This window comes from Heliangelus exortis, chromosome 18 (genome assembly GCF_036169615.1).
Source record: "Heliangelus exortis chromosome 18, bHelExo1.hap1, whole genome shotgun sequence".
Classification (NCBI taxonomy): domain Eukaryota; kingdom Metazoa; phylum Chordata; class Aves; order Apodiformes; family Trochilidae; genus Heliangelus; species Heliangelus exortis.
In genome coordinates, this window is record NC_092439.1 from 293919 (window position 1) to 320257 (window position 26339).

Sequence of the window (26339 nt, forward strand, 5' to 3'; positions counted from 1 at the left end):
CTGAACCCTAGGGAAGGTGTGAACTTTACAGGAAAGCCCTCGGGTGACATGAGCAGAATTAGAACTTTATTTATTAATAAATAACACCACAGTGATTCAAACCTCATCCAGCAGATTGAGCTGGTGTTCCTGAACAAGAACGGCAGGAGCTGGAAGGTTGCAGTTCAGGAATATCTGGGGAGGGGACGGATGTTCAGTCCTGGGGGGCAGCTGGAGAACCCACTCCAGACAGCAGTGATCCTGCCTTGTCTGCTCCTTGTGAACGATGCCCTGGAGCTTCATCAACTACTCTGGAGTCCTGAACAGGAAGGCCTTTGTGTGCAGAACCAGTGTGCAGCTCAGAATTTGGGTTTTGCTCCCTTCAGCTCTGGCCACTGCTCCAATTCCTGGCTTTGCTCCTGCTGGCCTCTCCTGGGCTCCCTGCACTGAACCCTGCACACACTGGGCACATGTTGCTCTCCAGCAGCACCCAGCTGCTCTATTTGTCTTTTGCATCCAGCTATAAAAATAAAAAGAGCACAGGGTGTTTGCAAGGGTGTTCTTCCAGACCCTTCTGCCCCATGAGCTCCACCAGCACCAAGCCCCCAAGCAAGGAGTTGGGGGGTTTTTTTGTTCTTTTTTAATTGGTTTGGTTTTTTTAGTGCTTTACCATATTTGCATGAGCTTTATCCACCCGTGAGTGGAGCAGCACAAGCATGAAGCCAAGGGCTGGCTGATCTCAAATACAAAATGGTTTGGAGTGAGCAATCACAAAGGGGCTGTGACTGGGGGGTGAGAGCAACTCCAGCCAGCACCACCTCACCCCCCTGGAGCAGCTCCCACACACAGAGGGCAGAAGGGGTTCCCAGCCCTTCCCACCTTTTCTTTTTCCTTCTGGATCAGCACTCTCATCTCCTCACTCCATCCCAGCAGCTCCACCAGCTTCTCCACCCCGCTGACCACGTCCCCGAGCTGGGTCACATCGTTGTGGCGCTGCTGCCAGGCGAAGGGTCCCACCAGGTCCCGGTTGAGGAGGACTCTGGGCACGGATCTGCCCACAGCTCCTGCCAGGCTGGCAAAGGGCTCCACCTGAGGGGAGGGACCCGAGGAGCAGGAGCTGTCACTCCACAGAGGGACAGGGTGGCTGTGTGCCATAACTGTGGTGTTTTACAGCCCTCCCAGTGCTGGCCCAGCTGCCCCACCCTGGAACTGGTTCTGGATGTCACCAGTTAGTGGTGCCTTTCCTCAGGGAGCCAAAACCTCATCTGTCTCTCCAGGTCCCCACCTCACGAGGAGCACACAAAGTTTTCCAAGGGTTTTCTGAGGGTCCCTCTGTGCATATGCCCTATTTCTTACCCTGCCACCCCAAATTTTACCTCAGTAACCCAGTTACTGTCTTTCTCCCCTAAACCCACTCTCCTCCAGAGCCCCCTCAGGCCCCAAGTGCCTTTTTTTTCCTGGTAAGCAGGGGCGTTTCCCTGACTTCCAGACCTCCAGGGATGTTCCAATGATGAAAAGCAGGTCTGCCCTGGGGAAGTCTGTCAGGTAGAGGAGGAAGCGCTGCGGGAGCTCCTCGCCGAAGAAGACGATGTCGGGTTTGATGACACCAGAGCAGACAGGGCAGCGAGGGACCCTGTCTGCCAGGACATCCCCCTGAGGCAGGAGCACCCAACACCGTGTGTTATGGGGGCAGAGGCAGGACAGCAACAGCCAGGCCCCTTTGGTAAAACCTCACGGGGGCACACTGCCCCACAGCAAGTTCTCCTCGGGGTGTTACTTTACCCTGAAGTCCTCTCCGGGGAAGTTCCTGCGGCAGGCGGTACAGGTGGCAGTGGCAAAGGTGCCGTGGGCTTCCACCAGCCTGTCAGGAGGGATGCCAGCAGCTGGAACACAGCGTGGGGAAGAGGGACCAGCTCAGCATGAGGGAACTGCAGCAGACTCTGCTCTGCTGCCCCGAGGGGTGGGAGGGGACACTCACCTCGCTCCAGCCCATCGATGTTCTGGGTGTAGAGGCGCAGGAGGAGCCCTTTGTCGTGCAGGAGCCTCAGGAAGTAGTGGGCATAGTTGGGTCTGTAACTGCCAGGGTAGAGCTCCTTGGCCAAGGTGAAGAAAGGCTTTGGGTTAATGAAGAAATACCTCAGCTCGAAGATGGCTTCTGGGTAGGGGATGTCGTACTGCTCCAGGTTACTGTAGAGACCGCTCCCTGGGGACCTGCAGAGAGAGGAGGGGGCTGGCACTGGGGACACAGGAGGAGATGTCACCTGTGTCACCTGCCACGGGGCCAGAGCAGACAGCCCGGCCCTTGGGTTCCCTCTGGCTGCTTTGTGCTGCCAGCAGCTGGAAGCTCCTCTGTACAGAGGAGGAGGAGCAGCAGCAAGGTCTCAGCTGGAGGTCAGGGCCCTCCCAGCACTGACAAGGGACCAACCACACACCGGGAGCCTCACCTGAAATCCGGGATGCCGCTGGGGGTGCTGATCCCTGCTCCTGCCATCACCACCACCCGCCGACACTGCTCCTGCCCCAACAGCTCTGCCACGTCCTGCAGGGTCAGCTGCTGCTGCCCACCACCACCTCCCCACCTGCCCACGCCCCACAGGGCTCTGGCTGCAGCGGCCAAGGAGAGGGGCCTGGTCCCTGGGATCCTGCTGGGAGCAAAGGGGAAAAAGCACAGCAGGAAGTGTTCTGACAGCAACTGCAGAGGGAAACTGCTTGGGCTGGGGGTGAGAAAACCACCCCCTGGTTCTGCAGAAAACTCTTTCATGGGCAGAACTCTGTGCTACTGGACCAGGAGAAAGCTGAAGCGTTGGTCTGATCCACACCTCCAAGCAGCTTCTTTCCTTTGCACATTCTGAATCACACAACACAACAAATCACCCCCTGAGAGGAGGAATGGGCAGGGGCTGTGGGAACAGCAGCACTGGGACTGGCAAGTCTCACACTCCTTTCCCTCTGCTCTTGGGGTACAGAAAAGTCTTTTCTATGCTCTGAGTGTCAAGAAGTTCCTGGCAGAGGGAAGCAGCTACCCTTGGAAAACGCTGCCCGCGTCAGCACAGACACTTTCACGCCTCTGTTTCCCCCAAGGGCTCTGCCACCTGCAAATGGAAACGCCTCGAGTGATCCCGGGTCAGCAATGCTGGGAACAGCCACTGTCACCCCAGGACAGCTCCTCCCCTGACAATCCCTGCTCTGCTGCAGGAGGTGGCGAGAGCCGTGGGGATGGGGAGAGCCAAGAGAGCTGCTGGCTCAGGGGGATCCCCACACAGCACTCCCCGAGCTCTGCACAAGGACACGGCTCTGCCTGCTCACACCACCTTCCCGGGGAGCTCAACCTGCCAGCCGCGAATCCATTTCCCTTCCAGATCCCCCTGCTCCCTCAGCTCCCAGCCCAGCCAGACAAGAGCTCAGGGCAGGAGGATGTCCTCTGTCAGCTCCTTTCCCTGCTGGGCAGCACGGGCCCGGTGAAGCCGGGCAGCCTTACCTCCCTGCTGCCCCTCCGCTGGCTCCGGAGCACGGGGAGAGCTGGGCCAGACCCCCCGGGCCCCCGCGGCTGCTGCTGCTGCCATCCCGGGGGCTGCGCTCCCACAGGCTCCTCCATGCTGGAAGAGAACGGCGAGATGGGGAAGGGGCGCTGGGGGGAGCAGCGCTGGGGTGGCGGTGCTGGGGGTCTCCGGTCAGGGTCCCCTCCAGCCCCTCAGCCCCCCTCGGGGCTGCATCCCTCGGCTCGGGGCCCGATAAGGACCCCCGGGTCCTCTCCCCGGCCCCCCGCCCTCACCCGCCGCCAGCAGCCCCGCGCCCCGCCGGGACCCCCGCTCCATGGCCGCCGCGGTACCGCAATGCCCCGAGTAGGCGCGCAAATCTCGCGGGCGCCTCTGCGCCAGCGGCCCAGCCACACCCCTGAACCCCCGTTCTTTGGGTCAGCCGAAGGGGTTTTGGAGAGTTTGTTTGGGGAAGGAAGGGACGGGGGAAAGCCAGGCGTTGCCATAGTTACCGAAGTGATAGGGGGCAATGTCTCGGGTATTTACGGTACCCAGCCTGGCCCGCGCGGTACCGGAAGTGAGTGTGCATTTCCGGCGGGCAGGGGCGGCGGGGTCCGGCGCGGGCTGCGCTCATCCTCCCCCTCCTCATCCTCCTCCTCCTCTCCCGCCGCCATGAAGGACGTGCCGGGCTTCCTGCAGCAGAGCCAGAGCTCGGGGCCGGGGCAGGCCGCCGTCTGGCACCGCCTGGAGGAGCTCTACAACAAGAAGTGAGCGGGGTCCGGGCGGGGGGACGCTGCCCTCCAGGGGGCCGGGCCGGGCCGGGCCGGGCCGGGCCGGGCCGGGCCGCGCCGCGCCGCGCCGCGCCGCTTCTCCCCGGCGTCCTGAGGCGTTGCTGTGCGGGGCTCTGCTTCTCCGCATGCACCGCACGGCTGCAGAGCCCTCCCGGGGGCGTGGGCTGCCCCCTCTGTGCTCTCTGTGTCGTGGGAGCCGCTTAAGCAGCAGAGGGGTGTCTGCGGGAGGTCGGGGAGTTGATCTCCTTCTTATTTTCCTGGGGGGAACTTTGTGCCCCTGCTCTGGGGGGTGATCCCTGCCCTTGCTTTTCATTTCCCATCTGCCTGGGGCATAAGGCAGCGGCGAGTCCTGTGGGTCAGGGGGTGGCACCGTCTGGGGAGCTGTGACCTCACCGAGTGACCTCCTTGTCCCTTAAGGCTCTGGCACCAGCTGACTCTGCAGGTTTTGGACTTCGTGCAGGACCCGTGCTTTGCCCAAGGAGATGGGCTCATCAAGGTGAAGTGCTTGGGGGAGTGGGGGGGGTTCCCAAGGCCTTTTCCTTTCTGTGCCAAAGATGCTTGGGGGTATTTTTGTGCCAGTGAAAAGCAGCCTCTGGCTTCTCTGTGGGCAGCTTTTATGTGGGACAAACTCAGCTCTCTGGGGTTTGTGTGCAGGGTTGGGCTGGTGAATGAAGATTCTAAAATCAAACATGTTGGTGTCAGAAGCTTCATAGAAGGCTAATTCCATTCATTTGGGATTTTTTCATTTGAGGGGTACAGTGGAAGCCTTTTTCTTTCCCCTTTGTAACAAGGGCCTTGCAGACTGCTCACATCCCTCCTCACAGTGGGCAGGAGCCACAGGGACAGAACAACCCAAAAGAGGCAGGTTTTGGCCCTGGGGTTCTGTGCAGAGCAGCTGTGTCTGTGCTGTGTCCCCTGCCCTGACTGCTGCTGTCTGTGTGCCCACAGCTCTACGAGAACTTCATCAGTGAGTTTGAGCACAGGTGGGTTGGTTTGAGGGGAGGATTTTGGGTGAGGGGCTGTTGGCTGAGCCTGCTCTGACTGTCAGCTCCTTTTTTGCAGGGTGAACCCCTTGTCCCTGGTGGAGATCATCCTCCATGTGGTCAGGCAGATGACAGGTACATGTCCTGACCTCTCACTCTGTTTTCAGCCCCTGCAGATGGGATGGGTGGTAGCAGTTCAGCTCCTCCCTTCCTGCTGTGCTGCAGAGGGAAAGCAAAACACCCAGAGGGCTCAGCTGCTGCTGTGTGGAGTAGTGAGTAGTGAGTAGTGAGTGTGCTGTGCTGGTGAGCAGGGAGCCAGCCTGCCCGCCCCAGCAGCACCTTCTGAAGGCTGAGGGGAGCATGGTAGAAAAAACACATCCTGGTTTCCCTGGGTGGATCTATGGGTTGGGGTTTAGTTCCACAGGAATTATTGTAGTGCTTCATTATTTTAATTTTTTTCATCCCTCTTCCAGATCCCAACGTGGCCCTGACTTTCCTGGAAAAGACTCGAGAAAAGGTATTTTTGATAATTTTTTTTTTTTTTCTGGTAGCTCACCTACAGGAGCTGTTCCACACCTGGTGCAGCTGGAGGGGCAGAGCTGTGTGTGCTGCACCCTCTGCTCTTTTCCTTCAAAAAAAAAGGCAGCTGGGCTGCAGCCAGCCTGGGCTGGGTTCCAGGAGCCCCCCTGGCTGCTAGGGGACACCCCTGAGCCTGTGTCTGTGTCTGCAGGTGAAGAGCAGTGATGAGGCTGTCATCCTGTGCAAGACTGCCATCGGGGCACTCAAGCTGAACATTGGGGACCTGCAGGTCACCAAGGTGAGGGGAGCACCCGGGCAGCTCCAGCCTGGGGGTGTTCTGGGTCCCTGCAGCGTGGCTGTGGCTGTGCTTCAGGAGCTGAGGAGGTTCCCAGGAGCTCCTGCTCTTCTGCTTGGCCCCTCGGAGGCTGTAAAAATGGGTGTGCAGCACGTGCAGCCAAATCTGTGGAGTTCCAGTGGGGTTCTGGTGGCCACCAGTGGTGCTGGTGACACTGCTGGTGTTGGGAGGGGGGAGGGGTGTGGTGATGTGTCCCAGCCTGGAGGCTCTGCTGAGGGTAACGGGGCTGGGAGCCCCTGTGTGCGAGGGGCACCTCCACCCCAACAGGAAGCTTTCTTTCCCTCCCCCCTGCTCTCCAGGAGACGATTGAGGAGGTGGAGGAGATGCTGAACAACCTGCCCGGGGTCACCTCTGTGCACAGCCGCTTCTACGACCTCTCCAGCAAGTATTACCAGACCATTGGCAACCACGCCTCCTACTACAAGGATGCTCTGCGCTTCCTGGGATGCATCGACGTCAAGGATCTGCCAGGTGACCCCTCCTTGGCCTCAGCACCTCCCGCTTCCCATTCCCTGCCCCATCGTGTCAGCCTCAGCACGTGTCACCTCAGCTTTATTTGGGTGGAATCTTCCCTGGTTGGGCCAGGACCTAGCTCCAGAGAGGAGGAACTCACCGGGAGGAATGGCTGAGCAGGATTCCACTCCTCAGCTGCCTTGAGGTGGCAGGAGGTGCCAGGAGGGAGAGTTTGTTCTGGTTCCCAAAAATCCTTCCCTGTAGGGTCAAAAAGTGGCCCTTGCTGGCACTGGAGGCTTCTGAGTGCCATCCTGGTGAGGGGATGGGGAGGGCTGACAGGAATTGGATGCAGGTACAGAGAGGGGGGTGAGGGAGCGTTGATGGGGTTTAGGTTGCTGCTTAATCCAACTATTCTTGTTTTGGGGGGTTTGTTCTTTGTTTTTTCAGTCTCAGAACAGCAGGAGAGAGCCTTTACCCTGGGGCTGGCAGGGCTCCTGGGGGAAGGTGTCTATAACTTCGGGGAGCTGGTGAGTGGATGCTGCATGGCTGCAGCTCTCCCCTTTCAGGGTTTTCCCCCCTGCTGACCCTGTCCTGCCCCCTCCCTGCAGCTCATGCACCCGGTGCTGGAGTCTCTGAGGAGCACTGACAGGCAGTGGCTGATTGACACCCTCTATGCCTTCAACAGTGGCAACGTGGAGACCTTCCAGGCTCTGAAATCAGCCTGGGGGCAGCAGGTGAGTGAGTGGGGAGGGGGCAGCAGGTGAGTGAGTGGGGAGGGGGCAGCAGGTGAGTGAGGGGGGGGGCAGCAGATGAGTGAATGGGGGGGGCAGCAGGTGAGTGAGGGGGGGGCAGCAGATGAGTGAGGGGGGGGCAGCAGATGAGGTGCTGCCTTGCACCTCAGGCTCAGCATTTCCAGAGGACGTTTGTGCCCTGTGGGCCTTCACCTTGAGACTCCTGACCCTGTTGTGATTTTACAGCACAGCTACGTTTCCTTCATCTTAATGTGTAATGTTGGGGCTTTTTTGGCTTCCCTCTGTGGCTGATTGGTGGGAAGAAGATAAATGCCTTGTGACCCGAGGGGGAGCAAACAGAACCCTCACACAGTCCTGCACAGGGAGATAATCTCTGATTTCATTTCCCTGGCATCTGTTTGCTCCCAGTGTTAAATGTTTCCAGTCTCAAACTGGCTTTCCATTGTGTCCTGGGGGGTGTGAGGAACCCTGTGCTGCTGTTGGATGTTTACTGCCCTACCACAAGTTACTGATGCAGCAGTAATTTATGGGTTGACTCCTGCATCCACTTGCTCCAGGCTGTGGCTGCTGATTTAATTCTGCAGCTCTTCAGGTTCATTTTATGGAACCATTACCAGGCAGTGGGTAGGCTGGAGCAGCCTCCTCCCTCCTAAGCAAGGGGTCCCTGTGTGTAGCACTTTCCCCTGGAGGGATAAAAAAGTAACAACTGTATTTGTTCCATTTTACCTTCTTACAGCCAGATCTGGCTGCAAATGAAGCGCTCCTGCTGCAGAAGATTCAGCTGTTATGTCTTATGGAGGTGAGCCCAGAGCTGTGGTAATGTGGGGAGGGGAGAGGGGCTGCTCCCACCACCCTTGGGGGGTGGCAGTGACAATGTCCCCTTGTGCTGGATGTGCTGGGTTGCTGCTCCTGGGGACACAGGAGGGAGCAAGTGCTGCCTCTAGGTGGTGCCAAAAGGCAGGGGCTGCCAGGAGGAAAGCTTCGAGCATCCTGTGTGTGGGGTCAGGGTTCTGCTCTTTCTGGCAGGATGTGGAGGGGAGGGAAGTAACAAAGATTTTTGGAACGTTGTTAGAATCTGGGTTTCTTAAGGACTGAAAATCCTTCCCTGACAGGTAACCCTGAGCTGCCTTCTTGTCACCTGAAGGCTTTGGCTCTGGTGTTGTCAAATAATGCTGGTGTAGAAACCTCTGATCTCCTTCAAAAACTTCACTGCTGAGTTCTTTGGAATGTGGTGTGTGTTTGTGCACACTCTCACACCAGTGTCTCTCTTTATTCCATCTCTGCAGTCACAGTTTTACCCTGAACAAATTTTGCCACCTATGGGTCCTGTTACCTTGTGGAGCTGACATGCACCCAAATGTTTCTGCAGGGATTGATCTGCTTTATTTGGAGATGATGATGTTGCCTAGGAAACCTGCTGCTTGGAGCAGCAAGGGAGGTGTGCAGGAGGAAGGGGTACAGCACCCTTCTGACTGAAGTGCATCTTTCTTTGAAGTATTTTAAAGAATGGGGGAAAAGGCTGTGGCTGAGGCAGGTCAGCATCTGTGTGCACACTGCTGGGGAGAAACTAAAACTCTGGGATTTTTTTTTTGTGTGTTTTCTTGAATTCAGATGACTTTCACCCGACCAGCCAACCACAGGCAGCTCACTTTTGAGGAGATTGCCAAGAGTGCCAAAGTCACTGTGAATGAGGTGAGTCCCAGTTTAGACAAACTTATTAAGTGTCAGAGTTCTGAAGATCTGAAAGTATCTGGACAGACCTGCTTCCCTAGGTGAGCTCCAAGGAGAAACCTTCTCTCCTCGAGCATCGGGAGAGTTTTTTTTCTCTTTTAAGAGGGAAATGACTGCTTGGTGTTCCTGTTTCATGATAAAAAAACATTTTTGAAGATTCTTCGTCGTAGTCTTAAATTGTAAGAAAGTTCTGACAGGTCATCTGTCCCCACGTGCTTCTGAGAGCAAGCCTTTGGATGAGGATAGAGGGCTCTGCCAAGCTGCCTTGAGTGTTTGCAGCCAGGGGAAACATCACTGGGCTTTACTTTTTCTCAAGTTGAAGAATATTCTCCTGTTACCCAGATGGAATCCCCGCTGAAGCAAATCCTGCCTGTGCTCTCTTGTCCCTCCACTGTGCACCCCAGTGAACATGGGACCTCTGGGGCATCTCACCCTCCCTGGTACTGCCTTGTAGGCATGGGAGGACTGTGAGGAGGTGTCCCCAAGCTGCTTCTTCCCTAGCCTGAACAAATTTCCTCATCATATCACTGCTGTCTTCAGTTGGTTTTATCAGTGGCATTATCATCCAGCTACTTAAAAGATAATTAATATCAGCCCCCTGAGGAGTGTGACTCATGACCAGCTGCCTGTTCAGCTTCAAGCCAGTTACCACTACTGTGTCAGCTTGGCAGCTGTGCTGATTTTCTGTGCTGAAGGACCATCTTGTGGTCTGCAGCCTCTCAGCCCATCAAGGATGTGGTTGGAAGGTTTTGTTGAGCGCTTTGCTGAGAGGTACAGGACACCCACAGCTCTCTCTTTGACCACTTGGCAAGTTATTTCATTTTGAAAGGCAGTCATTCTGGTCAAGCACACCTTACCCGTGGTAAATCCATGTTGGCTTGTTTCAGATTGCCTTGTTCTTCCTGGGATCTCAGAGAAAAGAAATGCCTCCTGTCTGTTTAGGTGCTGAGTCTCAAGGCAGCATTGTGACCTGAAAGTGAGGATGGGCGTGGGAGAGGCTGTGGCTGCTGTGGGTTTCTTGTGTGTAATAAACAATCTGTGTAATCTGCACATCTAGCACCATCAAGGTCTTACTCCTGGGGTGGGGAACTGGTTGATTGTCAATCCTTTCTCTGGATTATTTTATGCTTGCAGGTGGAACTGCTGGTGATGAAGGCACTCTCAGTGGGCTTGGTGAAGGGCAGCATTGATGAAGTGGACAAGAAAGTCCACATGACATGGGTCCAACCACGTGTGTTGGATTTGCAACAGGTAAGGACCAGCTGAAATATCAAGGCTGTACTAACTTGCTTTCTTGTGTGAGGTGACCTGGAAATTAGAAATAAGAACTGTGAAGGGTCACTGGCTGAGTATCATTCTCCTTAGTGCTCCTTGAAGGTGCTCAGGAGATGAGAACATCAGTTTTTGTCCTCCTGCCTTTTCATGCTGCCATCTTGAGGTCTGGCCTTGGGTCTGTTGTGTGTCTTGCACCTGTGAATCCCAGTAAGTGGTTAGAAACCTGTCAGGAGATAGAACAGGGCACTCGTGACACCACTCTTCTGAACGATACACAAACCACCATGAAGCAGAAGTGCTGCAGTGGTGTTTGCCAGGAGGATGTAGGCAGCTGTGTGGATGCTGCAGGCCTCAACGTATGAAACTGCCTGAGAGTTTCTGGGTCAATTGTGGTCGCTGGGCGTGGGAAGTGAAAATTTCAGGGTGACAGATGAAGGTGCTGAGCTTCCTTTCTCATCACAGATGTTTCAGGGACTAGATAGAGTGCCCCTACCTTAAAAAAACATTAATAAAACCAGTAAATGGAATCACAGCTGCAAATAGTTTTTGTGCATTTTAATTTTGGCCACCACCCCTGTGTTGGTAAAAGGTGTTTACATAGCATCGTTTCTGGATGTGTGGGGATTTGAAGGTGTTTGAGATCTCTCGTGCTTGTCTGTGAAGGTGAGAGGATTGGTATTTCCAGTCGTTGAAGCATTCAGGGTCCTGTGGGCTTGCCTTGCAGATCAAAGGGATGAAGGACCGCCTGGAATTCTGGTGCACAGATGTGAGGAGCATGGAGATGTTGGTGGAGCACCAAGCTCACGACATCCTGACCTAGAGGACCTTGCACTACCCCTGGGAGAGTAATTCCTCCTGCTGCTGCTGCTGCTGGCAGCACTCAAACCACTGACTCTGTTCTGAATTCTATCCGAGGGGTTGGGTAGGCAGAGGGGGGAGCAGCTTTTTTATGCTTGTTGGGAGGAATAAGTGGCCTTTCGCTGTGAAACCCTTTGGTGCTTGGAGTGAAGACTTCCCTACGTGCTAACAGGAGTGGTACTGAGCACCAGAGCTCCCGTCCTGCTCTGGCTGCAGGAGGACAGAGGCTCAGCAGTGGTGGATGCCTCAGCCTCAGGATGGGGCTGGTGTGGGAGGCTCTGGTGCTGGGTGTGTGCCACAGGAGCAGGGACTGCCTGCCTGGGGACAGGGCAGCTGGAGCTCCTTCACACAGACATCTGGAGAGGTGCCTGACCCTTGTGTGTGGTGGTTCTGGGGCTGCTGGCTTCAGGGGGAAGGTATGTCCTTCCCTGGGGACCCCCCCTGCCCCCTCAGCAGGCAGCATGGCTTCAATCATTGCTCTCCCTTTGCCCTCCTCCTCGCCTGCAGTAGAGGGAGTGTTTACTCCATCAAAGGGTTTTTCCCAGGATTACCATTCAGTGGATGTGTTTTTATATACTTTTGGGGGTGGTTGTCTTTTACGAACACTTTGTGCTAAAGTGAGGTGTGGCAATACTGCTGGAATAAACTTCTCTGCCTTCCCTTTTCTGTAGTTCTGTGTTTGTCCTCTTCATAACTTGCAGCTGAGCCTCTGATCCTCCCAAGTTTCAGGTTACCACTCCCTCTAACTGGGATTTCAGTGCCCTGTTATTCACTCGTCAGTGGGATTAGTGTGTAGATTCCTTGGTGTGTGCTTTATTGTCAAGTTCCTTCCTTTTCTTGGAAGCCATCATCCTTTTCTCAGTCTGAAGAAACATTCCTGACCAATAAGGCCCAAGACAACAACTTTCTGTTATGCTTTTTCCTCTCAACAACTGTTACTTTAAAAGCTTTCTGTAACAGATCCGTTTTGCCCAGCTGCCGCCTTTGTGGGGGTGGAAGATAATTGTGCACATGGAGAAATGCAGCTCCGAGCTGGAGGCTGCTGCCAAGCTTCCATTTGGGTGCAATACACCCCTCATGGTAGGGCAGTAATACAAACTGCACTAAGGTTCTGACAGTAACTTGAAATTGAACCATGTCACACATTCCCCCACTGCCTCGGGGTGGAAGTGGATATCCTTTATTTTTTAAACTGCAGTTCTGGCTTTGCAGTGCCTGTTTGATTCCTGCTGTGGTGCCAGAGCTGTGGGCACCGGTTTGGTTTGCTGGTGTCACTCTTAACAAGCTGTGATTTTTACTCTTTGTGTGCTTTGGTTTGAGTCCTGGCTGGGGGTTTACTGCCAGCAAGGGAACACGGGAAGGACGTGACTGATGCTGGACTGCTCCCCATGTACAAGGGAGACTTAAGTTTTTTAAAATCACTGAAACAATCAAATTGTCATCTGCTGTGCCTGGTCACCCCCCACCCTGCTGCTTCTCTGATCACTTCTGGCATAAGCTTTTTCCTGGGGTGGAGTTTTCTGAATCCCAGTGCCTTCCCCTGCCCAGCCCACCAGCTCTCTTGTGCTCTGCCTGTGGTTCAGCTGTTGTGGTTCCAACACCCCCCCCATTGTTTTCTCCTCCTGTGTTGTGCAATTTGGCTTTCCCAAGTCTGGGTGTCACCATCCATTCCAAAGCTCACTCCTGATGTCACTTTCGATGGCACCAGAGCTCAGGGAAATGTTTCCTTTCTTTCAGAGCCAAGGACAGGAAAAAGGCTTTTAAAAGTATACTCTCCTTTGCAGTGTCCTGTTGCTATGGGTTAGGAGGAGCCAAGCTAACACCTGGTGGCGCTGCTGCTGCTTTGGGTGGACAACAAACCCTACAAGTGTTTTTGGCACCAAAAATCTCCCCGGAGTATTTTGCCACCCCCTGTGCCTGGGGAGTGCTCATTGTGTGTGCACAGAGCGTGAATTTCTGCAGCCTAATGGATCAGGCCAGTTGTTCAGAGGTTTGGGTTTTTTTCACAGTCCCTGGAAGTCCTTGTTACCTCAGCCTTGCTGTGTTGGCTGGCTGCTTCCTTCAGACATGTCACTGGTGTGTGTCTGGGGGTGGAGAGGTTCTCCAGGCAGGCAGAAGCACTGGGGTGTGCAGCACCCAGGCTACAGACCATTTGAAATGCCCCTTGCAGCCTTTGAGTGTTTTCTTACTAGGAATTTATCTTGATTTTTTTTTTTTTCCTCCCCTGCTATCTGCCTTACTTCTTTGCAGCTGCAGCAGGCAAAAGCTGGAGTGGGAAACAGCCTCAGAAAGGAGCACACCTTCAGGACAGTGCTGGGTATGGGTCCATCTCACTCCGAGCCAGCACCGGGCTGAAGCAAAGCCAAGGAGCCACTCTGCTTAATGCTGATGTGAATTTTAATGAACAAACTCGGAGGGCTCCTCCCCGGTGAAGATCTGTAGTCACATCCTCACTCCTGCTCTCAGCAGGGTGTTTCCCACCTCTCCTCACTCGGGTTTGCTCTTGTAGTTCTCTATGTGTGCCAGGATCCAGGCTGTCGGTGCCAGGAAGGACACGAACATCATGGAAATCCCGATGGCTTGATCCTGCCAGGAGGGACAGAGGACTTGGGATGGGGTGGGATGGGATGGAATGGCTGTGCTCCACGTGGGGCTCCAGCTGCACTCTGGAGCTGTCACCAAGGCCCTGGCTCCAGCACCCCTTTGTCCACACTCGCTGCTCTTCCAGCCCCACGGCTGTCGGGCAGAGGCACCCGGGAGGTGGGTGAGCACAGCAGTTCCCACCATGCTGGGTGCTCTCTGGGTTTGGTTCCACTGCTCTGTGGTGGTACTGACCAGGAAAACACAGCAGCTTCTGGCCTCTAGCCAGCAGCATGGCTCAGGCTTGGCTTCCCCCTGCTTCCAAAATCAGCTTGTGCCTGACTTTCAGATGACTTTGAGGTGTGAATTGCAACCAGCAGCCACCTCTTATATTTCTGGTGCATCAGGGCAGCACTTAACCCCTTGCACTGATACATTTATTTATTCATTTATTTATTAATTTGGCTTAAAAAAAGCCTCCAGGCTCCTGAAGCTCTTTGTTGCAGATTTTGGAAAAGCAGTGGGGGGGGGGGGAACTCCACAAACAAGGGGTGGGGGTGAAACCCAGCCAGGATTTCTGGTGGAAAGCTCTTTTTTTCCAAGGTCATTTTTCCCAGCCCAGGAGGGTCTCTGCAATGACAGCAGCCCCCATCCTTTTCCACAGGACACCCGATGTGGGGAGAGAGTCCCAGGGAAGGGGGAGACAGGTCTGTCCCTGTGCTGGCAGGGTGGCTCAAGGGACTGCCACCTCCCTATGGCTTCAGTACTGCGGGCTGCAGGGGACCCTCAGCAGGCACCCTAACTCTAAAGGTTAAAAGGGGCTGGACAGATAAAATAAAAAGGAAGCAAGAGCCCGAAGGGGTGGGGGGGGGGGGGATCAGGGCACACAGCCCCCTGAGGTTTTCACTGCTCTGGGGGACCCTTTCCTCCCCCTTCTCTCCTTCTACTTCCACTCCCAACAAAATTGGTGATGGGCATTTTGTGCCATCTGGCCAGGGTGTTCCTGGCAGCAAGTGGTTGCCCCCCTGCCCCTTTTCAGACCCCCTGACCCCAAGCTACTCACAGCTGCAGAGAGTGGATTTTCAGGTGGAGTGGACCTGAGCTGTGCCCGGGGGACCTGGGGGGTCCACAGGCGGGTGGCCAGCAGCCGGCAGCCCCTCTGGAAGCCCCACATGGTGCTGGCAGGGTGAGTGGCTGCTCCTCTGTCCCTGGATGGGCTGCAGCTGCCCAGCTTGTCACCACTGCCACCACCCTGTCACTGCTGCCACCGCCCCCCTGCTGTCACCCCTCGGCACGGGGCCTGCTGCTCTCCCAGGGGCACGGCTGCAGAAAGCCCTTAAGCAGCAAGATGTTCCCAAACTACTGCTTGATCTTTCTCTCCCCCTTCATTGTGTTCTGGTTTTGTTTTTTGGCAGTACCACCCAGCTCAAGACCCATGAGCAGGGGGGGACCTCCCTGTCATGCCCTGCTGGAGCTCAGCCCTCTTCTCTTGGGCTGATTTAAACTGGGAGCACTCAAAGTATGATGTTTTTACCCTAAAAATGGTGTGGGGGTGCTGGCCAAGCACAGGTTTGTTGGCAAAAGATGAGTACTGAAATTTAAAAGCAGTAGCAGGATGCCCTGACCTTGTGCCTTTCCCAGGGGTTCCCCTTGGATTCCCTGCTCCCCAGAGCCCTTTCCCAGCCAGCTGGCAGTCAGACACCTCTGCAGCAGACCCAGTGCTGGGGGTGGCCCAGCCTCCAGCAGGAGAGATTTCTCTCTAGCAGTTCCACAGCTGCAGCTGTGAGACAAGTACCAGGAATAAATGACCTCCAGCATCGCCTCCAGGTGACTTCTCCAACTCACCTCCTTCCCCTGGAGCTGCACTTGGGTTTCCCAGAGCACCCCGAGGTTCCCCTGTGCCTCTTCATGCTGCTTTCCATGACAGAAATACCCACAGGTGCACCCCTGGGAGCATTTCCAGCTCTGTTTTGAGTCTAGACCAAAGGATGGAGAAACACCTTCTGCTCCAGGAGCCACTGTGCCCCAAGGCACAGGCAGCATGGCCACACTGCTCTGCTGGCACCTCAGCTCTCCTCTTGCCACCAACCCTCACATGTTCAGTATTTGAGGGGTGAAGGGGGGGGGGGGGGGGGGAAGAGCATTCCTCTGCCTCGCTCTCTGCCTGAAAACCTCCCTGTAAACCTTGGTTTGCTCCTGTATCTTCTCCTTCATGGCCAATGATGGTGCTGAGGGGTGTTGCTGGGATTCACTGGGGTGACAGCAAGAGTGGCCAGGCAGCTGGGAAAGGTTAGGTTGTGTTTTCTGTGAATATTAGGGGAATAATCTCATTGTTGGAGAGTAAAGCCTCGCCGGTTTTGAAAAGGACCAATAAAACTCCTTGAGAATCTGAAGAAACGGTGGTAAAGGACAGATGTGATGAACACATTTGCCCTGAAATTCTTAGAGAATCTGGTGAGCAGAAGATCAGGAGCAGGTGACACAGGAGGGCTCCGACCCTTTCCACCTCTGGCTTTGGTGAGGAAGGTGTGAAACAGCTCTCTTTAACCCGCACACCCTTGCTGCTGCTCCTCCTTTCCCTCTGCCTGTCCGTGGGTGTTTTTTTGGCAGGAAGGCTCCTTCAGGACACGGCATCAAACCTCTGTAGCCTGGCTGGACCCTGGGGCGAGGACAGACAATTCTCTGTGCCCCGTGGCTCTTCCCTGCGAGCTCCTGTGTCCCGGGGGGACATCCCTTGGGTGATGGGGTCTGCTCTCGGCGGTGACACCAAGGAGCAGAGGCTTCGCCAGCTCCGAAAATGTCTGCAGGGAAACAGAGCTTGAGGCCCTGCCACGGCTCCAGGGAGAAGGAGCCACAGAAGCCGTGCCAGAGCCTGGGTCCGTCCCCTTCCACAGCACGGGGCGAGGAGAGGGACTGGAGCAGGGCTGGGGGCACAGGGCGGGCACCACACGGGGTCCCCGCTGCCGTTTCTGGGTGTTTCGGTTGCATTTTCGGTGACAAATCACGGAAGAATGCTTTTCCCCTCTCGGTTCCTCTTTCCCGGCAGGAAAGAGCGCAGGGCAAGCCTCGGGCGCGCAACCGCAAGCGAAGGCGTGGATGGTTTTGTCGTTATTGCTTTTATAAGGAAGGGAAAGAGGGGGAGGAGGGGGGAATTTCCTTCCTTCTTTGCCTGTTGAGTAACTTCCGTCCTTTCACTGAGCAGCAGCCGACACGGAGCTCAGGTTCAGAGGCAAGAACTGACACCTCCCCCCTTCTGCACCCACGTTCTGGTGGTGGTGGTTCTGTTCCTGTTGATTTGGGTGTGGGTGGGTTTTTTTTGTTTGGTTGTTTGTTTTTTTTTTTTTTTTTTTTTTTTTTTTGTTTTTGTTTTTGTTTTTGTTTTTTTGGTTTTTTTTTGTTTTTTTTTCCTAACTTTTCTCGGAGGCGGGGGGAAGGGTTTTCTCACAATCCAACTTCGGGCAGTGCCTGACCCCAAGCACTTCACCAGCTGGCTGTGATCGGGGAGGGGTCTTAGGGACCACCAGCCTAGCCAGGACGAGCTCTGGCTGCCCTGGTGCCACCCCGGCTGTCTTCCAGCCCCTCTGGGACACTCTCAGTGCTTTAATTTATCATTTCTCTATTACTATAGTGCTTGGCATTGCCAGGTGCCAGCTGCAACTCCCTTTTGCAGGGTGCTGATTACATGTGTCCGTAGATGTATTTATCTTTAATATATATTTTTATATTTGTGTATATATTTATTTATATATATACTATATATAAATCTATTTTTTATATATTTTAACATATATCTTCTTATATATATAGATCAGTGACATAACAAACTCCTACCCCAGCAAGCCAGTAATAGAAGGTGAGCTGAGGATGCCGGGGTGAGCCCAGGGACAGGGTGGTCTGGGAGGAAGAGGGGGAAGGAATAGGAAAGTGGCTGTGCTGGTTTGGGAGAAACTGGTGAGGCCCTGTCTCGGAGAGGGCAGCAGAAGAAGGATGGGAAACAGGAGAAGTGGCCAAACAGGGTGTGGGTGAGGGTTTGGAGGAGCTGCTGAGCTCAGCTGGAGCACAGAGGGGACACGGGAAGGGGACGGTGAGAAGAAACGGAGACCCCCCCTGGCAGGGGGCAGGCAGGGGCAGCCCTGTGGCCAGGAGCTCTGGGGGATCCAGGGAGCAGCCCCAGCTCCTGGCCAGCACAGCCATGCTCAGCCTGCCCCAGCTCTGTCCTCTCAGCTCTGGTGCCTGCCTCTGTTGTTCTGCAGCTCAGCATGGCCGATGGCTCAGGGGACCCGGCCGTGTTCACCTGCAGCTCCCTGCCCTCCGACCCACGGCTGCTGCCCACCCTCACCAACGCCTACCTGGGCACCCGGCTCTACCGGGACATCCTCCACGTCAACGGGGTCTACAACGGGGCAGCAGGGGACACGCACCGTGCGGACATCCCCAGCCCCGTCAACGTCAGGATGATGCTGCCCGCTGTGGGCAGCCTGGCACAGACCTTCACCCTCAACACCCAGACGGGTAAAGAGCAGAAGAGGGGTGGGGATCCCCCACTGCCTCCTGATGGAGCTTCTCTGTGGGTACCTGTGGTTCTGTCTCTCTTAACTGCTGGTCTCCCTCTTCTAGAAGTTAGAAGCCTCTTGGGCTGTGTTGCCTCTTCCATGGGGTCGCATCTTTCCTCTCCCTGTTCGTCTGCAGGGTGGTGTTCTCCTGAAGCTGTGTCGGAGCAAGTGGAAGATTTTCCTTTCTTTTGAGAATAAGGGTGATTTTCAGAGTGTGCCTCAGCCCCTGTTGGAGCCAGGCTTGGCAAACACCATTAAATCATGAAACCTGAGAGTGTTTTGTAGGGCAGATCATTCCTCGGTGGCTTGGCCACATTTTGTGTGTTAACCAGAAAAAAGCTGTCTCTTGATCTGGACCTGGGAAAGGAAGTTTCTTTGCCAGTAGGAACCAGTAGATAAGACATAAATGGGAGTGCGGGACAGAAGGTCAGGACCTGAGGGTTCAGAAGGCTGATGGCCCATGTTGTGCTTACAGGAACCTTCAGCCATGTGCTTCAGTCCACTGATTATGCAGCCATCCATCAGATCTACGCTCACCATTCCCTTGTCCATCTGATGGCCTTCAGCATCACCATCCAGCGCTCAGCACTCACCACCCAACCCATCACAGTCCAGCTCCAGACACCTTTTGTGCCAAGGAGCCAGGACTTGGACCTGCACCGAGGACCAGACTTCCAGGGAGCACAGTGAGTTTGGGTCAGGGGGTCACCTGGCCCTCTGAACGTCCTTCGTGGGTGCTTGCACGTTGGGAAATGGTCAGTCTAGAGGTGGGTGGAAGTGGGAGCTGGGAATCAGTCTGGGGGCTTTGTGCAAATCTGCTCCTTCCTGGCTGGCTTCGGGAAAAAAAAACAAACCCACAACAAAATTAAGCACAGAACCATTTCTCTTAGTTGCAGCTCCAGAATTCTGTCTTACACTGAGGTGTGGAAGAGCAATGGAGGCCATGGGGCCTGGAGGTGGTTACAAGGAGATGGGTCTGGGGAAGAGCCTGGAGGAGGTGACCTGTGGGCACCTGTGAGATGGATCTCAGCCTCCTGTGCTCCAGGGGTGGGACAGCAGCTGAGCTGGGGGACAAAGGGGCTTTTGTCCCAGAGGGGGAAGAGTCAGCAGGACCCCCAGCTGCTGGGGTGGGCCTGGTTGGACGTTCATGGGGTCCCACCTGCTCCACGCTCCCTCCCCACAGCTATGTCTATGGGCAGACCCTGGTCCCCGAGGTGGAGGGGGGGCCCCGTCCCACCATCCACATGCTCTGGGGTCCCGTGCCCCAATCCCTGACCTTGGGAGGTGAGGAGCGGGAGCGATCCTGGGAGTTCCTGACGGCCGTGGCCGAGAGCGAGGAGGAGGCCAAGAGGAGCTACAGCCAGGGCATGGCCATGGTGGCCACCGGCTCCCTGCACGCCTCCCACCTCCACGCCTGGGCCAGGCTGTGGCAAGGCTGCTGCGTGGACCTGGACGGACCTCTGCCCTTGAGGCAGGCCCTCTACGGGTGTCTCTTCTACCTGCTGAGCTCCATCCCTCCCCAGGAGAACCCTGGCTTCCTTTTCCATGGCATCAGCCCTGGTGGCTTGTCCAATGGCACTCAGGGCGAGGACTACTGGGGACACATCTTCTGGGACCAGGTGGGTGGAGGTCAGGTGAGCTGGTGGCCCGGGGGCTTTGTGGAGTCATTGGGATGGAGAAGATAGCTGGAGGCTGCTGGGAGGCCCCCCATGCCTCCCAGGTGGGGGTTCCTTGGCATCAACCTCCTGCTCTTACCTACTCAGACCCAGCTCAGGCCCTGGAGTTACTTGTCTGGGTTGTCTTCTAACCCAGACACAGGTTCTCTGACCCCAGGCTGTCTGCCTGGAGTTGCTGTGTGTCCGGAGTGGGGGGGACAAGACAGCTGAGGGACCCCCCCCAACAAGGCAGTTCCCCTCCCCAGTGGAGCTCTGGGGCCGGGGTGGTCCAGGTTGCTCATCCAAGAGAGCTTCAGTGATGACCTCAGAGCCTGGCCACCAACTTTGGGCTGTTTGGGTCTTCACCAGAGCCTTTGGGATGGGGGAGGACTTGGAGGGTGAAGCTGCTGGGGAAGCATTTAGGTGGCATCCCATTCTCTCATCACCTTGGCTGTTGGCAGGACACCTGGATGTTCCCCAACATTCTGCTATTCTACCCCGAGGCTGCCCGGGCCATCCTGGGGTACCGTCTGCGTGGGCTGGAGGGGGCCCTGCGCAACGCACGGGACCAGGGCTACCAGGTGAGGCTGAGGGCAACCCAACCCCCCCACTGCCACCCGGAGGGCGGGTGGGCTTCATTCTGCCTTGTGTTTTGTGAGCAGGGAGGTTGGAACTGGATGATCTATAAGGTCCCATCCAACCCGTTCTGTGATTCTGTGGTTGCTCACGAGGGATGGTGGGATGGGGGGAGCATCTCGAGGTGTCCTCAGCTGCCTCATGGATGTCTTCTCCTGGCAGGGTGCTAAGTTCCCGTGGGAGAGTGCAGCCACTGGCCGGGAAGTCTGCCCTGAGGAGATCTATGGAGAACAAGAAATCCATGTCACGGGGGATGTCCTGATGGCCTTTGAGCAGTATTATTGCACCACGCAGGTACAGGACATGTGTGCCACCTGGGTGGCCAGGTGGCAAGGCCTGCAGGACACCTGGTGACTGTCACTGTCCCTTCTCAGGGTCACTCTGCTGTTGTCTGCTCCCATCAGAACTGCCAGCAGCACCCCAGGGTCCTCTCTTCAGCTTCCTCTCTCCTTGCTCCTCATAGGTGGCTCAGCAGCCCGTTGGCTCAATCCAGGCCAGTTTTCTGACCTTTTTTCCTGCTACATCTGTCTCCTGAGAGCTCCTCTCCTCCTGCTTATCTTGGGGCTGGTTGAGTCTCCCTCATATCCCTCTTGTCCTCTGGCTTTGGCTCCTTCCAGGACCAGAAGCTGTTCAGGGAGGATGGAGGCTGGAAGCTGGTGGGTGCTGTGGCTCAGTACTGGTGCAGCAGGATGGTGTGGAGCCAGGAAGAGCAGTGCTACCACATCAAAGGTGCTTCTGCAACCTTCAGACCTCTTTGTAGGGGGGTAGCAGTGGATGCTGGGAGCCCCTCCAGCCAGACCCAGATGCACACGCAGGGGCCAGCCCTGGCTGTGCTGGCTGTCCTGAGTCCCCTTCCTCTCCCTGCAGGTGTGATGCCCCCAGATGAGTATCACTGCCAGGTTGACAACTCTGTGTACACCAATGCCGTGGCCCGGCGCAGGTAAAGCTCCTGCCTTGGTCCTTGGGGCACTGTCCCTTCTCCTCTCCTTGGTCTGGGCAGGAGGCAGCAGAGCTCCCACCTTCCCCCTCCTCATGCACCTCTGAGTGCAGAAGCAAGGAGGTGGCTCCATGGTGCTGTCACGGGTCTCCCCGTGGGACAGGGGCTTTTCCCTGGCAGGAAGGTTTATCTCCCTGTGTTTTATGAGCACAACCAGCAGCTGCTGGAGGCATCTACAGCTGGAGGAGCAAATTCCCATCCCCAGCACCCGAGCTGCTCACCCAAGCTTAAACTTTGACCCCAGTCCCTGGGAGCAGCTGCTCCTCTGCCATGAGGGCTCCCTTATGGATTTCTGTTCATTTTCTTCCCTTCACCTCTCCCAGGGGTCCCCAACACCCATGCCTGATACAACCTCTGCTTCCTCATTTCTTTTCAGCTTAAATTTTGCAGCCGATGTGGCTCGGGACTTCTCAGTCCCTGTGCCAGAGGAGTGGGTGGACTGTGCCAAGAAAGTCAAAGTGCCCTTTGATAGGGAGAAGAAGTATCACCCCGAGTACGATGGGTACAGCCCAGGTGAGGGGGGGGCAGCAGCAGAGGCTCCGTGATGGGCACTGCTGTCGGGGGGAGCTGGAGGTGGGAGCTGCAGCTGCGTGGTTGCCCCAAGCAGACATCTCCAGGAGACCCTGGCTTGAGGGTGGTTTTCCTGCTCTTGGCACATCTTTTCTCCCTTGTGGGCTCATGAAATTTGGAAATTTGGGAACATGGAGAGTAGGAAGAGACTTCTACTACTGTGCTGCAGGTGACAGGTCTGGTGTGAAGTATGGCTGACAGCTGGGTCTACCTTCCCAAGGTCAAGTGCCAGATGGAGCCCTTCCAGCAAGCCCTGGCCCTGTGGCAGTGGCAGGGCTGGTTCCGTGGAGGTGGGCACCCAGTTCAGTGTCCTCATTCCCACAGTTAGGGATAGGGTGCAGGGATGGCTGGAGCTCCTTGCCTTGTCCACGAAGCTCAGGTGACACCAGTCTGGGTGCCATCAGGTGAGGGCTGTGCCTGTGTCCTGCAGTCAACACAGCACCAAGGATGAACCCAAAGGTGCCATTAGCAGGCAGCAACGAGGTGTCCTCCCTGCAGTTCCCCTGCCTTCCCCTGTTGATGTGGCTTTGTTGTCCTAAGTTTATGGTTCTGAGTCAGGTTTGTTCCCATGTGAGTAAACAGATAGTGGGTCTGCCCGTTGGTTGCTCCCAGATGGCACACGTGGCCAGACTGGCACTTTCCCCCAGGTGAACCTGTCAAACAAGCTGACGTGGTCTTGCTTGGGTTCCCCCTGATGCACCCCATGAGCCCTGAAGTTCGGAGGAATGACCTGGAGATGTACGAGCCCGTGACTGAGCGGGATGGACCAGCCATGACCTGGGTAGGGCAGCTGTGGGGTCCTCTGCAATGTGGCTGTGTTGTCACCCCTGGGTGACACCAGCAGCAGCTGGTGAAGGGCCCTTTCTCCCCCCACAGAGCATGTTTGCAGTGGGGTGGCTGGAGCTGAAGGAGGTGCAGAGAGCCCAGAGCCAACTGAACAAGTGTTTTAGCAACATCACGGAGCCCTTCAAGGTGAGCTGTGTGGTGTGGCTGCTGCCCTGGGACAAACCTTGCCTGGACCCCAGTGGGTCCCATCACATGGAGAGATGTCACAGCTCGGGGTCCTGCTCAGCCCAGGCTTCCTTCCACCTGCTGGGGGTGCAAAAAGGAATGGAGATGGTGGAGCTTGGAGACCCAACAGGGCCCAACCTCATGGCAGGATGGGCAGCAGGACAGGGTCATTGCCACACCCCAGATGTGACAGTGAGGACCATAAACATCCAGAGAGCCACGTAGCTGTAGGAAGAGTCCCACTGCAGCTGTTGAGTCATTTCTCTGTCTTACTGGAACAGATCTGGGTGGAGAATTCAGATGGGTCAGGAGCTGTGAACTTCCTGACAGGGATGGGTGGATTCTTGCAGGCTGTCCTCTTTGGCTACACAGGCTTCAGGTGAGACTGAGGTTTTCTCATTTAATTTCTCAGTTGGAAGCTCCCTGTTTAGCTGTAGCCCCATGCATTCACTTGGGGAAAAGAAAGGAACTCTCAGCATCCGGAGAATCCTGCACGTTGTACGCTGTGGGCTCTCTAAGGGGACCTTGGAAACTGGAGGTCCCCGTCCCCTACCACCCCACGGAGCTGCCCATTCCTATGTTAAAGACTTATAAACAGTTGGGACAGGTGAGAGGCTCTCCAGGTCCCTTGCTAGTTGGGAAGCTAAATGTCCTTCCCTCAGTTTGTCCTCTGGCTCAGTTGTCATTGTCCTGTCCCCTCTGGGTGTGCAGAGACCTTCTGAAGCAGAGCCGTGCTGCCCCCCTGGGAGCACTGGGCTGGCACCACCACAGCACTGAGCATCTCGGAGCAAACACAGCTGCTCATGGCATTGCAAAGCTGTGTCTTGTACCCGAAGCAGCCCTGGTTCCAGCCCTGAGGCAACAGCCTCTGGAGTTGCTGAGCTGAGGACAGCTCAAGCCATGTGTCTGCAGTCTGTGTGTGGCCAGAGGAACCCACTGGCTCCTTGTGGAGCTGGGTGTGAGCTACCATGTTCCCAGCTGAGAACTGTAATCATCCTAATCCTGAAGGTCCTCCTGTGTCCTGGGTTGGGCCTCACTCAGTGCAGGCCCCAGCCACGAGTCCTGGGGCTCCAGCCAAATCTCCACAGATGTTGAGATGATGCTGATGCAGTCCCTGAGGCCATGCTCTTGCCTTGCCCATTGTAAGCCCTGGGCCCTGGCTGGCACGTGTGCCTGCTGCTGAGGCTCTCAGGCTCCTCTTGATTCCTCTTGAGCATCTCTTGAGTCCTCTCCAGGCCCATGAGCCCACTCAACAGGCTGGAGATGATGATCAAGATCTCTCACGTGTCAAGATTTGAGTAGGAGATAAGTGCCTGATGTATTTTTTCACCCTGTTTGGCATTGTGGAGGGGCTCACAGAAAGGATTCAAGCTGTTTGCTTGATTCTTATCTTCTGGAGGAGCACTTAGAGCAGTGCTGAGTGTGCCAGGTATGAGGTGAGTGCCCACCACCTCCACCAGCCTCCTGTGCCTCTCAGAGAGAGCTCAAAGAGCTGCATCTCAGAGCAGGGCATTCTGCAGGTGTTCCCAGCACTGCTGCTGAAGCCACCCTCTGAACCTGGGCAGGGAGCTCAGCTGCCTTCCACGATTTAAGGCTTTTTTTCCTTTTTTATGGAAAAAATAAATTCTCCCTAATGGAAACTAGAGACCACACGTGGGGAACTGGAAGGGGGACAGGAACATCTTAGGGTGGTGGGCTGTGCAATGACAGCCCCAGTGCCTCCTCACCAGATGCTTCATACATGTGTTGGGGGTTCCCCCGGGGATCCTTGGGACTCTTTCTGCCCACATGGAGGAAGGGGAGAGGCCTCAGGGATGTGGGAGGCTGTGTGTCCTGGGGGGTGGCCACCCCACCAAGCTGCTTTTCTCTGTGGGCACTTTCCCTTCCCTCCCTGCCCTGCTCCTGCCTCCCCAGGATCACCAGGTCCCGCCTGCGCTTCGACCCCACCTTTCCTGACGACATCCACAGGATGGAAGTCACCGGTGTCTCCTACCTGGGCAACAAACTGAAGTTCACCATCACCAGGGGAGAGATGGGGGTCCAAGTGACCGAGTCTCCCCAGGACCCCCCAGCCTCTTCCCTGGAAGCTGTGCTGGAGGAGTCGGGGCAGCGCTTTCCCCTGTGTGCAGGTAGGGTGGGGGTGTCACCACCTGGCAAAATAAAGACAATCTGGGGACAAAGCATTGCCCAGGCTGAGCTGGGCTGGTTGTTATTGCAGGACAGAGTGTCTCCTTCCCCACGGCAGCTGGCTGGATCCAGAGGTCACCCACCACAGCACTTCAGACTGGGGCCCGGGAGCAGCAGGAGCACACTGAAGGGGGGATGTTGGTGGAGGGGCAACAGTGAGCGGTGGGGTGGAGGGCAGGGGTCCTAGGCTGTGCCATAAACCCTTTGTAGGACTGCATGTGTTCTCTCTTGTGGCCTTGGGGAGGGGTGGTGGGCTCAGGGCTGTCACCCTGGCTGGGGTGGCAGCAGGTCCCCGAGTGACACTGAGCATCCTTGTCTGTGCCAGGGGGATGGAGCCCCCCAACCCCCTTCAGCCTCTCATTTAGCAGAGGTGAAATCAAGCCTGAAAGCCCCTGTTCTGAGCCAGTTTTGGAACCACTCAGGGCTCATTTCTGCTTTCCCCATCTGCCCCAGGCTGATCCAGCTGGGTTTAGCCCAGCTTGGCCCTCAGTTCCTCAGCTGCTCCAGCCATCCCCATCACTCTGGGGGTGCCGAGGGATGCTGGGGAGGATCCCCCACCCTCTGGGTTGCCTACCAGCCAGGGCCCCCCCGAGCCCTGGAGCCCCACAGTGTGGGCGGGGGCCAGGCTGGGGCTGAGCATGATTTTGGCAAAAACAGTCAGGGAATACAGAGCCAAAAGCCTTTGAATTCTGTTTGGGATGCACACAGCTCCTTTTTTTTTGCAGTTATTTGCAATCCAAAACTTGTTTTTAACCCGTTATCTACACTGTCACCTCTCTTGTCCAGCAGTGCTAGAGTTACAGCTCTGGCTTGGTGGCTGGGAGGAAACGGGGGGGCCCCGGATGGGACATGGTTACTGCTGGGTTAAATGCATTGGGTTTTTGGGTCTGGACAGAGACCCCTCCAGCTGAGCAGAACCATTCTTCGAGTTCACCCAAGGAATTTTGTGTGTCCTAGAAAACCCCAAGGGAGAGGAGA

At 56.0% G+C, this 26339-nt stretch overlaps 3 protein-coding genes across 12 annotated transcripts; 2 read left to right on the forward strand and 1 right to left on the reverse strand.

Annotated features, from left to right (window-relative positions):
* Positions 1 to 53: 53 nt before the first annotated feature.
* Positions 54 to 3813, reverse strand: SIRT3 (sirtuin 3). 3 transcript variants are annotated; one of them, XM_071762154.1, is made up of 8 exons: positions 3752 to 3813; positions 3458 to 3575; positions 2424 to 2621; positions 1958 to 2190; positions 1762 to 1862; positions 1471 to 1632; positions 859 to 1068; positions 54 to 499 (listed from the first exon to the last, which is right to left on the reverse strand). In XM_071762154.1, the coding sequence occupies exons 1-8, from the start codon at positions 3792 to 3794 to the stop codon at positions 479 to 481; spliced, it is 1086 nt and encodes a 361-aa protein (XP_071618255.1). In that variant the 5' UTR covers positions 3795 to 3813; the 3' UTR covers positions 54 to 478. The 3 variants fall into 3 exon arrangements, with proteins under 3 accessions (XP_071618255.1, XP_071618254.1, XP_071618256.1); XM_071762153.1 differs by having other exon boundaries at positions 2424 to 2624; XM_071762155.1 differs by lacking the exon at positions 1471 to 1632 and having other exon boundaries at positions 378 to 499; positions 2424 to 2624.
* Positions 3814 to 4089: 276 nt separating this feature from the next.
* Positions 4090 to 11842, forward strand: PSMD13 (proteasome 26S subunit, non-ATPase 13). Its single transcript, XM_071762151.1, has 13 exons — positions 4090 to 4222; positions 4664 to 4742; positions 5195 to 5229; positions 5309 to 5364; positions 5703 to 5746; positions 5960 to 6046; positions 6403 to 6574; positions 7004 to 7083; positions 7165 to 7290; positions 8045 to 8107; positions 8920 to 9000; positions 10174 to 10290; positions 11039 to 11842. The coding sequence occupies exons 1-13, from the start codon at positions 4128 to 4130 to the stop codon at positions 11132 to 11134; spliced, it is 1131 nt and encodes a 376-aa protein (XP_071618252.1). The 5' UTR covers positions 4090 to 4127; the 3' UTR covers positions 11135 to 11842.
* A 5052-nt stretch (positions 11843 to 16894) lies between these two features.
* PGGHG (protein-glucosylgalactosylhydroxylysine glucosidase) lies at positions 16895 to 25569 on the forward strand. 8 transcript variants are annotated; one of them, XR_011729422.1, is made up of 17 exons: positions 16898 to 16981; positions 17560 to 17605; positions 18006 to 18264; positions 18781 to 18991; positions 19489 to 19924; positions 20422 to 20541; positions 20759 to 20890; positions 20971 to 21021; positions 21214 to 21325; positions 21464 to 21536; positions 21970 to 22106; positions 22811 to 22944; positions 23040 to 23135; positions 23456 to 23553; positions 24524 to 24610; positions 24695 to 24827; positions 25089 to 25220. XR_011729422.1 is itself a non-coding variant. In XM_071761882.1 (16 exons), exons 3-16 carry the CDS (start codon positions 18012 to 18014, stop codon positions 25518 to 25520), a joined length of 2196 nt encoding a protein of 731 aa, XP_071617983.1. In that variant the 5' UTR covers positions 16902 to 16981; positions 17560 to 17605; positions 18006 to 18011; the 3' UTR covers positions 25521 to 25569. The 8 variants fall into 8 exon arrangements, 5 of the variants coding, with proteins under 5 accessions (XP_071617984.1, XP_071617986.1, XP_071617983.1 ...); XR_011729421.1 differs by lacking the exon at positions 24695 to 24827 and having other exon boundaries at positions 25089 to 25225; XM_071761882.1 differs by lacking the exons at positions 24524 to 24610; positions 24695 to 24827 and adding an exon at positions 25393 to 25569 and having other exon boundaries at positions 16902 to 16981; positions 25089 to 25303.
* Positions 25570 to 26339: the final 770 nt, after the last annotated feature.